Here is a 14,691-nt window from a genome sequence, read left to right on the forward strand (position 1 = left end):
ACGCTCATGTTACACAGAGGGCCCAGTATACATGTATTACAGGAGCAATCTCTTTGAACGCACAACACGGTATACAAGTCAGGGACGAAGAAGTGCACGACACGAGCTCCGACTCACCACTACAAGGCTTTATTGCGTGTACAATCAAAATGCACATTTTGGTTTGACGTGCCGAGCTGCAACTTCTAACAGTTATGTTAACATTCCACACTCGCCCAACTTGCCGCGTTGATTATCTTTGAATTGGGGGAATGACCTTTGTCACCAAGCTCTCTATTGCATATCTTTATTATTGTCCCCAGTTTGCACTAATGATACGGAATGTTTTAACCAGAACAGGGCCCCGCCGTGGTGGTCTAGTGGCTAAGGTACTCGGCTGCTGACCCGCAGGTCGTGGGTTCGAATCCCGGCTACGGCGGCTGCATTTCCGATGGAGGCGGAAATGTTGTAGGCCCGTGTGCTCAGATTTGTGTGCACGTTAAAGAACCCCAGGTGGTCAAAATTTCCGGAGCCCTCCACTACGGCGTCTCTCATATTCATATGGTGGTTTTGGGACGTTAAACCACACAAATCATCATAACCAGAACAGGAACAATATGAAAGAACAAGAGAGTGGCCAATCACATGGTAGCATGCACCAACGCGTTCTTGCCAATGTTCATGAGTGATTACACACGAGGCTCACAGACAAGAAAACAATCTAAACTATACTGTTCTGTACACACGCTGGGCGAAAACAAACTTCCGCAAGCTCGCTTCACTGTGTTAACCACTTTTGCACGCGTGGACAGCTAATGAAGTACGCCGCAAGTATAAATCACTGACGGACAGCTGTAAATGTTAAGCGCCACTTGTGTTACCGAGCGAATATGAACGAACTGGATTGTCTTTTTTTTCTCCTTTATTGCAGTGAGCAGCACTAGCCGTGGGAACAGCAGCAGCGGCGACACAACATGAGGCCCTCCACTTTGCTAAGCCTGTGCGTGTTTGTCATGTTGACCCTGCTGGCAACGCAAGCGCGGCCGGCACACGGCGCTCTCATCTTGCCCCTGGTCATCTACAAGAAGCTACCCAAACAGTGAGTAGCGGCTGACATGTGGCACGGTGATATGTTGCCGCGCGTGCCATTATCTCCAAACAGTTAGTGTCTCCATGTATACAGCGATGCGTTACAACTAAGGCACGATAATTTGGTTAGTTTAGACGTCCGGAGGTGAAATTAGACAGAATCGAGAAATTCAATATTTTCTGTGACCTCTGCATATCGTAAAGTCGATGCGTGTATTGAGCTGACATGCATATGGTAACAGCATTCCAGAATTAGGTAAATGGAGTCATCTCTCCAGTGACGTAGCGAGGAGCATTTGGCATGTACAAACACTTGACAACATTTCTGCAGCGCAGCAGGCATCGGCAGTGAGCGTTATTGTAAATTGTCATTGCATATTCCCAACTACAACGGCCACGAGAAGCAGGAGAGCTTGAATTGGTAAATTAAATTTATTGGTTCTATGCAGATATCCGTGTAATATTTTTTACAAGCTATACGTACAAAATTGTAGATACTAAAGAATTCTCACCTATGCAGAATGGAAGCCTGTTTTCAGCAAAACGTCGGGTATCGATACTGTAGCTTACAGCAGAGCATGTAATAGGCAAAGCTACCCACACGCCATAGTCTGAACAAACATTGCCTTGAGAATGACTTGTGCACGTATGTCACCGCCTTGCAGCATGCTTTTCAGCGATGCAGCCACTACAAAGCTACAATTGAAGATATTATGGTGACTTTATGCGAACGCTCATCAGCCGAATGTGCTTTCAAGAGTATGCAATTATTGCCCGTGCCAATTTGTGTGGCTCCGACATCCGTTAGAGCGGCAGTGCGCATGGCATGTTGTGAATGAAGCATGCCCTTTTGCTTGCCCTGTTTTGAAAAAAAAAAAAACACGCTTTTCGATATGCCAAGTCCTGCAGCGACTTCAAAAACCGCTTCGGACATGCGACTTTTTTTCGAGTCATTATCGCAATTCGCTGACATACAACCAACGGGTACCTAAAAAGCGTAGCCTATAGCGAACACGAAAGGTGCAAAGAAATTCACTTTACAGTTTTCGTAAGGTTATTTCCTCACGCAGTCTTTCTTAAACAGCGACCTGAAATAATAACGGCACCGGTGTTTGAGCTGTTTAACCTGAAGTAAATAACACACCTGGTACAACAAAACCTATCACGGTACCCAGCGTCAGCTTCTTCCGATACTCTCGGCGACGTGACAAAAACAGCCACGAACGCATGCAACTGCGCCTGTGTAACTGTACCACAGTCGGTTCCTCCAACTGATGTAACTGGGAGTAATTATGCACACAAATAATCGCGCAACTCAGTAATGCCGTCATTGAAGCACGAGCATTTTTTTGCTCGACGCGACATCTTGTTCCAATCAGCGGTGCATGACGTCCGCTGGCTTAGCTCAGTGAGCGAGAAAATCAAAGATCGCACGGTGCATGCAACGCACAGCATGTCCTCCGCCAGCGCACGTTTCGCAGCGGTCTCGACTGTGCATGCACATATAAGCAGATGGCGCGCCTGCACGGCCGTTGTCTTTGTGACGCAGCGATCCGACCCAGCACCTGAAGTCGCTGCTGCAGTTCATCAATCTAGACGTCATCAAGGGACTAGTGGGTCAGCTCATCAACTTCGAGGCAATCTTGCGTCACTTCTCGCCGCCGGCAGCGAAAACGTCACCCGCCGCTTCGCATACCACGGTGGTGATGATGATGGACCAGCCGAGACCTCCTCCGGAAAGCACAACGCCGACGGCGACACTAACGTCGACGTCGCCTCCGGCGACCTCGACCGCGCTGCCGGCGTTCCCCACGCTGCCGCCGATTCCGGTGACGCCCGAGATGGAAGCCGCCAGCCCCGTGAGAGTCTGTCCACGCGTACGGCTCCCGTGGATGTGCACCGCGCACGTTTGTGCTGGTGGCGCGAGTCAGCACAGCCAAGGAGTGGCCAGTCTTACGTTTTTTGTGTCTGTCCGTGTGTCCCCCACGCCTCAGTGGCCCATTTCACCCGCAGGCGAAATGGATCAGTTTAGAGATGGGGCACGCTGTGAAAATGTGCTTCAAGTTGTCCTTCTCTGTGTCGCCAGTGAGAGCACTGGCTGTCTTGAAACGACAAAGCAAGGCCCCTCGTGAGTTAACATATCAGACATAACGTTGTTTGGACGAAGTTACGTCAGCAATAGCAAGAACCCACTGACCGATTTCTACGTGTGTGTTTTTTTTTTCAACTGCACACCACGTGCGGGCTGCCCACTTCGTGTAATCATCTTCAATTCGCAAGGGTTAAAAGAAATCTTTAAGCGTGCTTATCGCAGATGGTGTTACGTGACATCAAATTCCGTTATCCACAGTGAGACTTCACCGATCCATTCTTGCACTATGTGCGCTGTGTACAGTGTGGTCCACTGTAAAAGGGAACACTCGAATGCACACCATCAATATTCCTGGCCCTCTAAGAGCAAGTGGATTAAGAAACAATCTTCAAGCAAGTCAATAGTCTGTCAAGAGGAGTCGGAACTTTTAACCACCGGTAGTCTTCTGCATATCTAAGCCGCTATAATTCCGTAAAGTAGCGTAACCTGAACATGCTGCTCACGCTGGTGTTCCCTTTAACAGTGAACTCGTCTGTTCATCTACCCGTTGTGTGTCTTGTGTCTGCCCTTTCTTGTGCGTTTGTTTTATGTATTGTGCCAAGCGCCTGTATGGCTGATGCTTGAGCCCATGTCATGTCACGCTTGACTGTCGTGGGATTACACGCTGTACTTGGCCAGTGTAATCACGCCTCATTATTACGATCCCATGTACGCGAGGCATGTATAGCGTCGCTTGCCTTCTGCCACAATAAGTATATATTCTTCCGAAGCTTATCATTCAGCGTTCACCCCACAAATACACACATATCACGCACAAGATCAATGTGCCATATATCATAAGGTGCATTATTAATGTCACGTGTAATGTTTATGCAGCATACACGAAACGCTGTCGCACGAAGGTGATACGTCGGGATAAGTTGAGCACTTAGTAAGACTAGACGCCGGATAACAGTAGCTGGACTGCTACGGTCCAGTGTGTCTTTTATGGATGATGATATGATAGAAATAAGCGGAAGGATAGGGAGGTTAACCAATTCTTAGACCGGCTGGCTACCCTGTGCTCAGAAAGGGGGTAAAGTGGTCTCTTTTATGGGCATAAGGTATGCAAACAAAAAAAATTCCGGAGGAACTAAAAATACGTTAGCGAATTTCGCACTTCAGTAAAAAAAATATTGCAGCAACGGGAATACAAGCACGCATTTCTAACACTCTTTTGTAGCAAAAAGCGCACGTGGAGGAAGAAAAAAAAAGGGGGGGGGGGAGGCTTCCAAGTGACAAACTACGCATACTTCATTCCCGCAGGTCGCGGGATCGAATCCCGGCTGTGGCGGCTGCATTTCTGAAGGAGGCGGAAATGTTGTAGGCCCGTGTGCTCAGATTTGGGCGCACGTTAAATAACCCCAGGTGGTCTAAATTTCCGGAGCCCTCCACTACAGCGTCTCTCATATGGTGGTTTTGGGACGTTAAAACCCCACAAATCAAACGCCTCCTTCATTCAGGAGAAAAGCTCTGAACGCTAGTTTCGTAAAATGCGCAAATCACGAACGCAATCAAATCACTCTGCGAACAGAAACAAGTACACACTACAAACCACAAAGTCAATAGCCATAAGAAATAACCTATTGAAACGAACAACCAAGTGATTCAAACAGGCAAAAGTATCGTGCATGAGATAGCAGATGTTTTCCGATCCATGTCTAACAGTCAATGTAACTTATCGTTACACGCTACGTTTAGCGTAGTACAGTATTAAAACCAGATTTTAGAAAAAAAAAACGAGTCCCGCTTTTGCTGTATCATGTCAGGGGAGATCGATAGACACAGATGTTTCGTACTGCACCGGCTAAAATATGCAACACTCATACGCATAACACTTACATGCGAAGTCTACGTGTTAAATAAAGCAATGGCAAAATTATGAAAGCCATGAGCAGAACCTTCACTGACAGGAGATGAAATCATGATTGTTGTCAGTTTTTAATGACTTGACTATTCGTGATTTTTCGACCTACTGTAAGTGCACATGCAGGATGCGCGAACATGCATTTTATGTGATCTGGAGACATGTAAGTAACAGGAACGAATATTATAATGTGATCAGGAGAGGAAGTAAATAATTATTTGTAAGCTTACTAACCAAACAAACACGCGGATGAAAACTGTAAACAGAGCGAAGTATTGAGATATGCGAGCACATGCACTTAATCACTTCTGTGGTGTATATTTCACGGCATTATGCACATATAAGATATTGTTTCAATACGCTTACGTTTGATGTCCAACTTCCCTCTATCCTTCCTCTATTCTCTAAACAAAACTGATACTGTGTGTCTGCTCATCACGCAGTTGTCAGCCTTTCTCTACGTCTCCTTCTTCTCAAGCCTTCCGGCCGTGTTTCGTCGCTTATAAGTGATGACGCTTACTCCAACCTATCTATATCTGCCGTCCTGCACTTCGGCAGTTGCACGAGCATCGTATGTGTTATGCGTGTTTTACGTTTGCTTTGTGTATGTGTTTTGACGTGAGTGACTACTTTTTTTGTTAATTTTGCTTTCATTGAACGTGAGTGATACCAATGCACCCAAAGTGCACGAATTTCTGTCTTGCAATGTGATCGCCGCGGGAAAGCAGAGTAATTTTAGGTAAACGTACCACTGGAGCAACTTTGTACCAAATTCTTCTGTATTTGCAGCTGTCAACGCGGCGCACACATATCAGCTGACATGGATCCCTTTGTTTATCAGATAGCTCTCCCTATGCTCTTCATGATTTCATGGTTAACATCGACAAGACCGGAATACAATAGTGAAAAACAAAGCTTAACTACTCAATCTCTCAATTTACTTTCGTTAAACTCGATTTTTAAAATTTTTTTTTCTCTTCGTAGTCGCAGCATAAAGATATCCCTCTAGGATTAAAGTGTTTGCGGGGAACAAAACTGACCATTCTAAATCCCAGAAAACGAACTAAGCGAAGATTTGTGCTAGTGTCGATGAAGTCAGCGTTGCTACAAATATTGATGTCATTTCTTTCAGATAACAGTGCTAATTACCCCCTTGTAAGGTATAGCTCAAGTCAGACGATGGCTGACAGGACTACCTATATTTAAGGAAACTAGAGTGTAGACAGAAATTTTTTTTTCCCGAAGCGGGGGGAGGTGAGGGCTCAATTTCATATTATGTATATCCGTGAGTACGTTTGTGCGCCCGTATGCATGAACACAGAAACGACACTCAAAAAAATTTTAGAGGGTAATTTGAATCCCCCTCTTCACCCCACCTCCCTCCAGGTGACGCCAGAGCAGGAATCACTGTTGCTAGGAAAACGAACATTGCACGCAATACGTGATAGACACATGACTCTTTAACCCGCGCCTGACGCATCGTCTTTGCCTTTCTTTTTTTTTTCCTGGACAAATGCAGCAAGCTGCTAGTACCAGTGCCCCTACCACTGCCACTGCCGATCCCTATTCCGATAGTAAAGCCCAAGATGCTGTCGTTCCTGCTGCCCAAGCTGCCCCGGATCGGGATCACCCTGCACTTGGGCAAGGGCCACCACTCACCGCTGCGCCACCTGCGGATACACCACAAGCCGAAGCTGGTGCACCTTGACCACGGCCACGACGACCACGAGTACCACCACTCGCACTCCAGCCACCAGCCGCACCATCACCACGGACCGCCGTCGCACTCGGGGGAGGATGAAGTGTACGAAGTGAAGAACCCGCCCTCGCAGTACCCCGCCAAGGACTGGAAGTCGTAGCCTCTACGAAAACCCTCCCCCTCCCCCTAAAAGTCATCCTCCCTCGTCACCGTCCTCTTGACGTTAGCAGTGTTCGGAGTGCGGTCGCACACACATAAAACAAACGGTCGTAATGGTGTATCAAGACGCCATGGCGCAGACGGTTCAGTCAAGCCACGCGATGAGAGCCTGATGCGTGTTGAAGAGGTGGCAAAAGGCAGCTTAGTCGGTACATGTCTTAGGGAATGTATTGACAACGCAACTGCGGGACTGAGAAAACGCGAGGAAGCATGCTGTCCTTTGTGTTTTCTTTTTTTCTTCATTCCGTATTGTCGCTTTAAATTCATTGTTAGAGAGCTGATGTGTTGTCCACTCCTCCGTTCATGGAAAAAAGCGTACCAGAAGGGGGAAGAGACAAGGGACGAAATCTTCTACATTCTGTTCAATTTGCCTTTTTTTTCTTGGTTGTTCGCTTTGGGCTCTTGCGCTTAAACAAAAAGCCAGCCGTCGTTGTCAAAGAGGTGGGTACTGGCCAATCGCCGAGCAGGAAATGAACGTTCGAAAATCACCCAAAGGCCCGCATGTACGATTCCGCCAAAGGTCAACCGAGATCAGCGCAAAGAGGCTGCAGATAGAGCAAGACGTAAGGCGGGGATGTTAAGCAAAAGCGTCAGGCCACTATCACCATTTAGAAGAGGAGGACAGCAGAATGTATAAGGTTATGCACAGGCAATGAATAGAGGTGAGCGCGTCGGCACAGGGTGACCTGGTATAGCAGTTGGGAACGTTCTCAAAAGCGGCAAAATAGGATTGGCCGAGCGACTGGTCAACGCTTACCGGAAGAGAGCTAGCTCTGCCACTTTCAAGAAGTAGTATTCGCGGCCCGCACGTGTTACAGGTATATGCGACCTGCACGTGACTCTGAAACAGCTTGAACTCCTTAATCGCAAGGATCCAAGTCCTCTACGCAAACGTTCCGTAGGCCTAGCATACCAAAAAAACACGAGTGACATCGTACATAGCCTGCCATCTAGATACGCCATTACGATACTGCCGCGGAAACAGCGCCAATATAAAGTGTAGTCGGGCCAGCTGAAGTCTAACTGCAACACTGGACGACTACTCTATAGGTGAGATATTGCACAGAGGTCAGTCGAGACAAATTGACATCATGTTTGAGCCTGGTCCCTCTGGGATGTATGCTTGTGTTTCAGCGTGGCCATTTCCTTAGCACGCAGGCTCATTTTTGATTATCTACACCAGCGGGAATTCAATACAAACACGATGCAACAAATGTTCGTGCCTCGAAATTGATTGGTCATTCTTTAAACTTACCCTCATTTCCCGGTGACGATGAAAACTATGGTGCAGTACATGCTAGCCCTTCAAGAAACCAGTAATTATTGACTAACAGCGGATTTCGATAAGCGTAGACAACTAGTCTATTTCGTTTTGGTATGTCACACGATACCGGCGAACAGGACACAGCTGACGTTGTCGGTGTCTCTATAATAATCCGTGCGCTTTTCGCCAGTATCATGTTACCATTGCTGGCTTTAAGTCAGAACGCCTTGAATGGAACAAGATTGGCACTGGATCCTGCGGTGGTCAGGTTACGGCAGCACTCCGAACACAGCCGTTGTGAGCGTGTCACGCGAACCATCTTGCCCTATACGCATGTTGTTCTTTCGTCGGTCATCCTGACGAAAGAAAGTTTCACCTCCGGCGACGACAAAGAAACTGATCAAGAAGTTTGCCATTTCTTCATCCTGTAAAGAGCCCGAACGGTTTCTACAACGTCCAACATTATAGAGATGGCCCCAGTTTAACGTCATAACACAAAAGCTTAACGAGGATTCCAAGCTAACGCTTTTACATTATCCTAAACCAGATATAACTTCAAACACGTTACGCTATCCCCACTGTTTCCACCAAACTACGCATGGCTTAAAGATTCTGGCCGGCCGCTCATGCTTCGTATTAGCGAGGTTCTTCATGGGGATTACGTCATCTTCTTTTGGCAGGAATGTAAATAGGTAGAAACTCCGACGAGAGAACGCTACGACGAACACTGAACGTGCGGCTTTCGCCGATCTTCGACGGACTTAGCGGCCAGCAACAGCGTTTGGCATTGTACAGCGGAAGAATACTTCCACTTCAACGTCGTAGGGTTCCACTGATGTTAAATTGTATCGCCAACGACGTAGGCTAACGCGAAACCGAGAAATACACTCTCGCGACGGGTACGCCTACACACCACTATAGATAACACGAAATCCTGCGCAGAATTGGAGCAATACCCTACGCTTCCATCACTGTCCTCGGACTTGCATCACGCAAGGTCTTCTCGCTTATAGCCATGACGCCACGTGATTTTGTACGGAGACCTCGACAATCGTGAGAGAATAACGCAGAACCATACCAATAGTGCGTGCACCTTGCAAGAATTAATTCTGTATGCCATGTTTGGTGATGGTAACACTGGTTCAACATGTGCATGACGTCCCAGATTTCACGTCTTGTGCTGGGTGCGCTCTGTTCGATTGTTAGGCAGCACAGGAAGCTGCAGCTAGAATCAAACTCTCGCGAGGGCAGTTAAGCAAATGCACGTGTTGCGGCCTCGAATGCGTCCCATGAGATAGACGGAGACGAGACAGTGCTATAGGAGTACGGAAAGGCAGAAGTGGACGCAAGAGAAGCGCTACCCCGCAACTGAAGTTTGTTCTGCGCATAAAATCTGATCGAATCTGCATAGAAAAAAGTAAACGAGATGTGAACACCACACCACGCATTAAAGGCCCAGACCATCACTCTCGTCTAAACATTTCGACACGGATATAGATATTGCAGCACTAGATTTTGTATGTACTCCAAGATGGCTACATGAGCTATATTTTTGGCCAAGGGCGTAAACAAAAATTGCTTTCAGATTTCTGGGGGGGGGGGAGGGGGAGAGAAACCGCGGGTTAACAAACCTCTATGTACATTTGTGAGACAAAGTTGAGATCCCCCCCTTATGCCCCTCCCTCCCCCCCCCCCCCCACTAGCTACACGAATGTTCCCGGCCTTTCGAGGGCACAGTATGGTGATCCCATCTTCTTTACTTCGTTACAGGTTTATGCGCCAAACTAGCTCTGCCAAAAAGCTTCACGCGTGGTTGACCATTCTATACAACTAATCTGGTCTCTAGATACTGAAGTGCGAAGACTCGATCGCATCTTTCACACGAACATGCGGTTCCCATCGAACCGCATTGGAGAAACTAGGCTAGACGACGAAGCGCGCAGGGTTTCGCGTTATCGAGAAGTGTGGTGTTCTGCCTTGGTCCGTTTCTCGAGTCAACCGAGTGCGCGTGTGACATTTTGTTGCTGCCGAGCTCAGCGGCGGTTTCGAGGGGTCTGGCCACAAGGATGCAAACCGCCCGTGGTGGCCTCGTCTCCCGCAGTCGCCGAAAGCGGGTATAGCGTCTCGTCTTTCCCCCTCAGCGGCGTCGTCCCCCGAGGCGCCAGAGAGAAACGGTCTTTGTGCTGGCAACGAGGTGGTCCACTGTTGTTTTGTTTCTTCGCTTTTTAAGAATGCCCTCTCTTTCATTCTTACCATACTTCCCTGTGCATACATTTCCTCAATGTATAGACTGTCTTATTTGTTTTTTTTTTTTACCCAGTTGTCCTCGTCTGCGAAAGGACTCGGACTCAATCTTAATCTTTCTCGCTCACACAGTGCCTCTCATTGCAATTTGGGGTTTTACATGCGCACTCAATTGTAAATACAAACCGCTCAAAATAAAAACAAAAAAAAAACTTTGTTGTTGCATGCATGTCCTGTGTCTTGAATTTCTCGTAGTCCCAGAAACTTGCCAGGGAAGCCTACCTTCGGGGGAAAGAAAATCGTGCGTACCACTTTTTACGTCTCCTTTTTCAATCCTGTTGTACGTCAAAAAAAAAAAGGAGTGCACAAAAAACACAGACAGCCCACAAGAGAAAGAGACGATGGCACTTGCGCCAGCTTCTAACTGTTTCTTGGCATTTTTGACGAGTAAATGCATAGCACAGTGCGAGGGCCAAATCGAGAGAGGATGCACCGCGTGTATGCGCACAGCGAAATGCAAGTGAATAAAACACGTGCTTCAGCACATAGTATGCAACGATACAGATTCACCTTTAAAACTTGTGGTTGAGAGGGCTCCTACAGAATCACGAATACGGAAAGCCTCAATCAGTTCACGGGCAAAAACTTTCCTAACGATGTTAAAAATGCAAGTTCTGAACAGATTTGCGGTGTTTTTAAGAACAACCACAGTGTCCGGTCTGTCCGCTTGATATGCGAACGAATATCATTTATCTGTTCCCAATATAAAAAAAACTTCCACAGACATAGTATTGAAGAAATAATCGAGATCAAATGATTCTTGCATTACACGTGGCATACCAGGTGCAAGGCTTAGTGTCCTGCGCACTTTCAGTTTTGTAGCATAAGCTGATATATCTGAAAATCCTCAAGGACGACCCAACACTTGGGGTTTTCTTTGATAAGCAAGAAGTGTATCATTGTGTACCTCTTTTTTTGGTACAAGTGCGAGGCAAACAATCTGCGGAGGTTATCGAGAGATTGGTAGAATTGCCTTCTTACAGCTCCTGAAGCACTTTTGCGGATTTAAACAATTTTTACGGCGTTTAGTCAAGGCAACTTACTCGCTTGTTACTCAAAAAAACTGAGGTGCATTCTATAGAAATCGTGATATCAAAACATTAAAAAGACCTCTCGGGTTTTACGGGTCAAAATCCTCAATATCCCTACGCAACACACCATATATATAGTGAAGGTCAGCGAGTTGTTTTCTATCATCTGAGGTTTTTAAATGCGAAGCATTTCTTGGTGAACTTCGGCGACTTTGAACGTATCTATCGATAGCCGATTACGTCTGGGTGCTCCCGTGGGCACCCCCTTAACTTGGCGTGAACCAAAATTAGCATGGGAGGTTAAGATGGTTTGACAAACATGTCGCGCTAGTCAAGACATGGATTATGTCACAATCCCGTCGCGTAAGTCGTCAAACACTTCCCACACGACAGTGGCACATACCCACAGGCGGGTATGTGCCGCTGCTATGCGGGTACGTGTCACAGGTGATTGACACTTTGTATCTACCCAGGAACGACGAGAACACACATGGGCAATTTTAACGCGTGAGCGTTAAGAAATACTCCACATCGGTAGCGTCGACCCGACGAATGCAAAGAATAAATGTCAGAGTCCCAGCTGGAATCGAACCCAAGCATTCTTCGTGGCAGTAAAGCATTTTACCACAGAGATACGCCATGTCTCGGAACTTTTTTTTTCAAATAGAGGCTAATCTTCGTGAAACATCAATAGTGGTTGCAGTGCTGCCTACCCAATTTTATAATTATCACATATGTACTCTTTTGATACAGCCTTCACATCGGGTCAACGTCAATTGTGGTCAGTCGGCATGCGCTCAAGTTGATTTATGTAGAAGCGTCCAGGGCCAACATTCTCGCGAGCATCACCGCTTCGTATCAGCTTCTCGTGTTGCAAATGTGCATGTTCCAGTTGGCATCGTCGCGCAAGTGCAAACAACTCATTATATAAACATCTCCAACTCTTCCTCTGTGGGTGCAACACTTGTACATATATTAGCGTCATTTTACGACGTGTCGCTCAATAGAAATTTGCAACACGGTCACCTTCCCTGCGCATGCTTCGCATAACGTCGATTCTCAGGTACGTGGGATCTGCCGAATTTTTTTAAAAAGGTCAAAATTTAATTACACAATTAATTGTTCCTGTATTGAAATCTAACTGCAATGCGGCTCCCATAGTACGGCATCAAACCCACGTCTTCGGGCTTAACAAAACACATTATTAGCCACTCAGCTACTATACGACAGGTGGAACACTTCTGCATGTGAGTATACACCAAATATGACGAAATGAAATATTTTATATGATTTAACACAATGAATCCACGTCAAACGCATCTCTCCTCAAGCCCCGCCACGGTGAACTAGTGGCTAAGGTACTCGCCTGCTGACCCGCAGGTCGCGGGATCAAATCCCGGCTGCGGCGGCTGCATTTCCGATGCAGGCGGAAATGCTGTAGGCCCGTGTGCTCAGATTTGGGTGCACGTTAAAGAACCCCAAATGGTCAAAATTTCCGGAGCCCTCCACTACAGCGTCTCTCATTATCATATGGTGGTTTTGGGACGTTAAACCCCACATATCAATCAATCAATCAGCATCTCTGCTCAAAGGGCGAGAGCGAAACCACAACATGCTAGAAACTAAAAGCGCACAAGACGACGACAGAGCAAAGGCGCATGCCAACACTCGTGCATCTCGAGCCTATTCACTGTACCTGTCCTGCGCGCTTTCAGTTTTGTAGAATAAGCTACACTGGTCAATGTTAAGCAGTTTCCCGTGGCTTATCTTGTAGGCCCGTGCACTCAGATTTGGGTGCACGTTAAAGAACTCCAGGTGGTCGAAATTTCCGGAGCCCTCCACTACGGCGTCTCTCATAATCAAATAGTGATTTTAGGACGTTAAACCTCACAAATACATAAGAAAGAAGATGACAAGGACTTGAAAAATTACAGGCCGATCAGCTTGCTCTCTGTAGTATACAAGCTATTTACCAAGGTAATTGCTAACAGAGTAAAGAAAACATTAGAATTCAATCAACCAAAGGAACAAGCAGGATTTCGAACAGGCTACTCAACAATCGACCACATTTATACTATCAATCAGGTAATAGAGAAATGCTCAGAATATAACCAACCACTATACATAGCCTTCATAGATTACGAGAAGGCGTTTGATTCAGTAGAAATATCAGCCGTCATGCAGACACTGCAAAATCAGGGCGTCGATGAAGTATATATAAAATATACAGGGGATCAACTGCTACCATAGTGCTTCATAAATAAAGCAACAGAATACCAATCAAGAAGGGTGTAAGGCAGGGGGACACAATCTCCCCAAGGCTATTTACCGCATGCTTACAGGAGGTTTTCAGAAGCCTAGAATGGGAACAGTTAGGGATAAGAGTTAATGGAGAATACCTTAGTAACCTGCGCTTCGCCGATGACATTGCATTGCTGAGTAACTCAGAGGACGAATTGCAACTCATGATTACGGAGTTAGACAAGGAGAGCAGAAAGGTGGGTTTTAAAATTAATCTGCAGAAAACGAAAGTAATGTACAACAACCTCGGAAAGGAGCAGCGTTTCGAGATAGGTAATAGTGCACTTGAAGTTGTAAAAGACTATGTCTACTTAGGGCAGGTAATAACGGCAGAGCCGAACCACGAGATTGAAGTAACTAGAAGAATAAGAATGGGGTGGAGCACATTCGGCAAGCACTCTCAAATTATGACAGGTAAATTGCCACTATCCCTCAAGAGGAAGGTATATAACAGCTGTATCTTGCCGGTACTTAGCTACGGAGCAGAAACCTGGAGAGTTACAAAGAGGATTCAGCTTAAATTGAGGACGACGCAGCGAGCAATGGAAAGAAAAATGGTAGGTGTAACCTTAAGAGACAAGAAGAGAGCAGAATGGATTAGGGGACAAACGGGGGTTAAGGATATCATATAGTTGAAATACAGAAGAGGAAATGGACATGGGCCGGCATGTAGCGCGTAGACAGGATAACCGCTGGTCATTAAGGGTAACTAACTTGATTCCCAGAGAAGGGAAGCGGGTTAGGGGGAGACGGAAGGTTAGGTGGGCAGATGGGATTAAGAAGTTTGCGGGTATAAATTGGCAGCAG

The 14,691-nt window shown here is 46.5% G+C and overlaps 2 protein-coding genes across 3 annotated transcripts in view; one reads left to right on the top strand and one right to left on the bottom strand.

Moving 5' to 3' along the window:
- Window positions 1–10,721, top strand: part of LOC142817716 (uncharacterized) — a 37,314-nt gene extending 26,593 nt beyond the window's left edge. For both annotated transcript variants that reach the window (XM_075895151.1, XM_075895150.1), the window contains exons 3-4: window positions 911–1,078; window positions 6,586–10,721. In XM_075895151.1, coding sequence (XP_075751266.1) covers window positions 954–1,078; window positions 6,586–6,925 — 465 coding nt within the window. In that variant the 5' untranslated portion in view covers window positions 911–953 and the 3' untranslated portion in view covers window positions 6,926–10,721. The remainder of the gene's footprint in view (window positions 1–910; window positions 1,079–6,585) is intronic.
- Window positions 1–14,691, bottom strand: part of LOC119174763 (rho GTPase-activating protein 18) — a 228,115-nt gene that overhangs the window by 56,247 nt on the left and 157,177 nt on the right. The window lies entirely within an intron of this gene.

The sequence above is a fragment of the Rhipicephalus microplus genome, chromosome 5 (assembly GCF_043290135.1).
Source record: "Rhipicephalus microplus isolate Deutch F79 chromosome 5, USDA_Rmic, whole genome shotgun sequence".
NCBI classification, from domain to species: domain Eukaryota; kingdom Metazoa; phylum Arthropoda; class Arachnida; order Ixodida; family Ixodidae; genus Rhipicephalus; species Rhipicephalus microplus.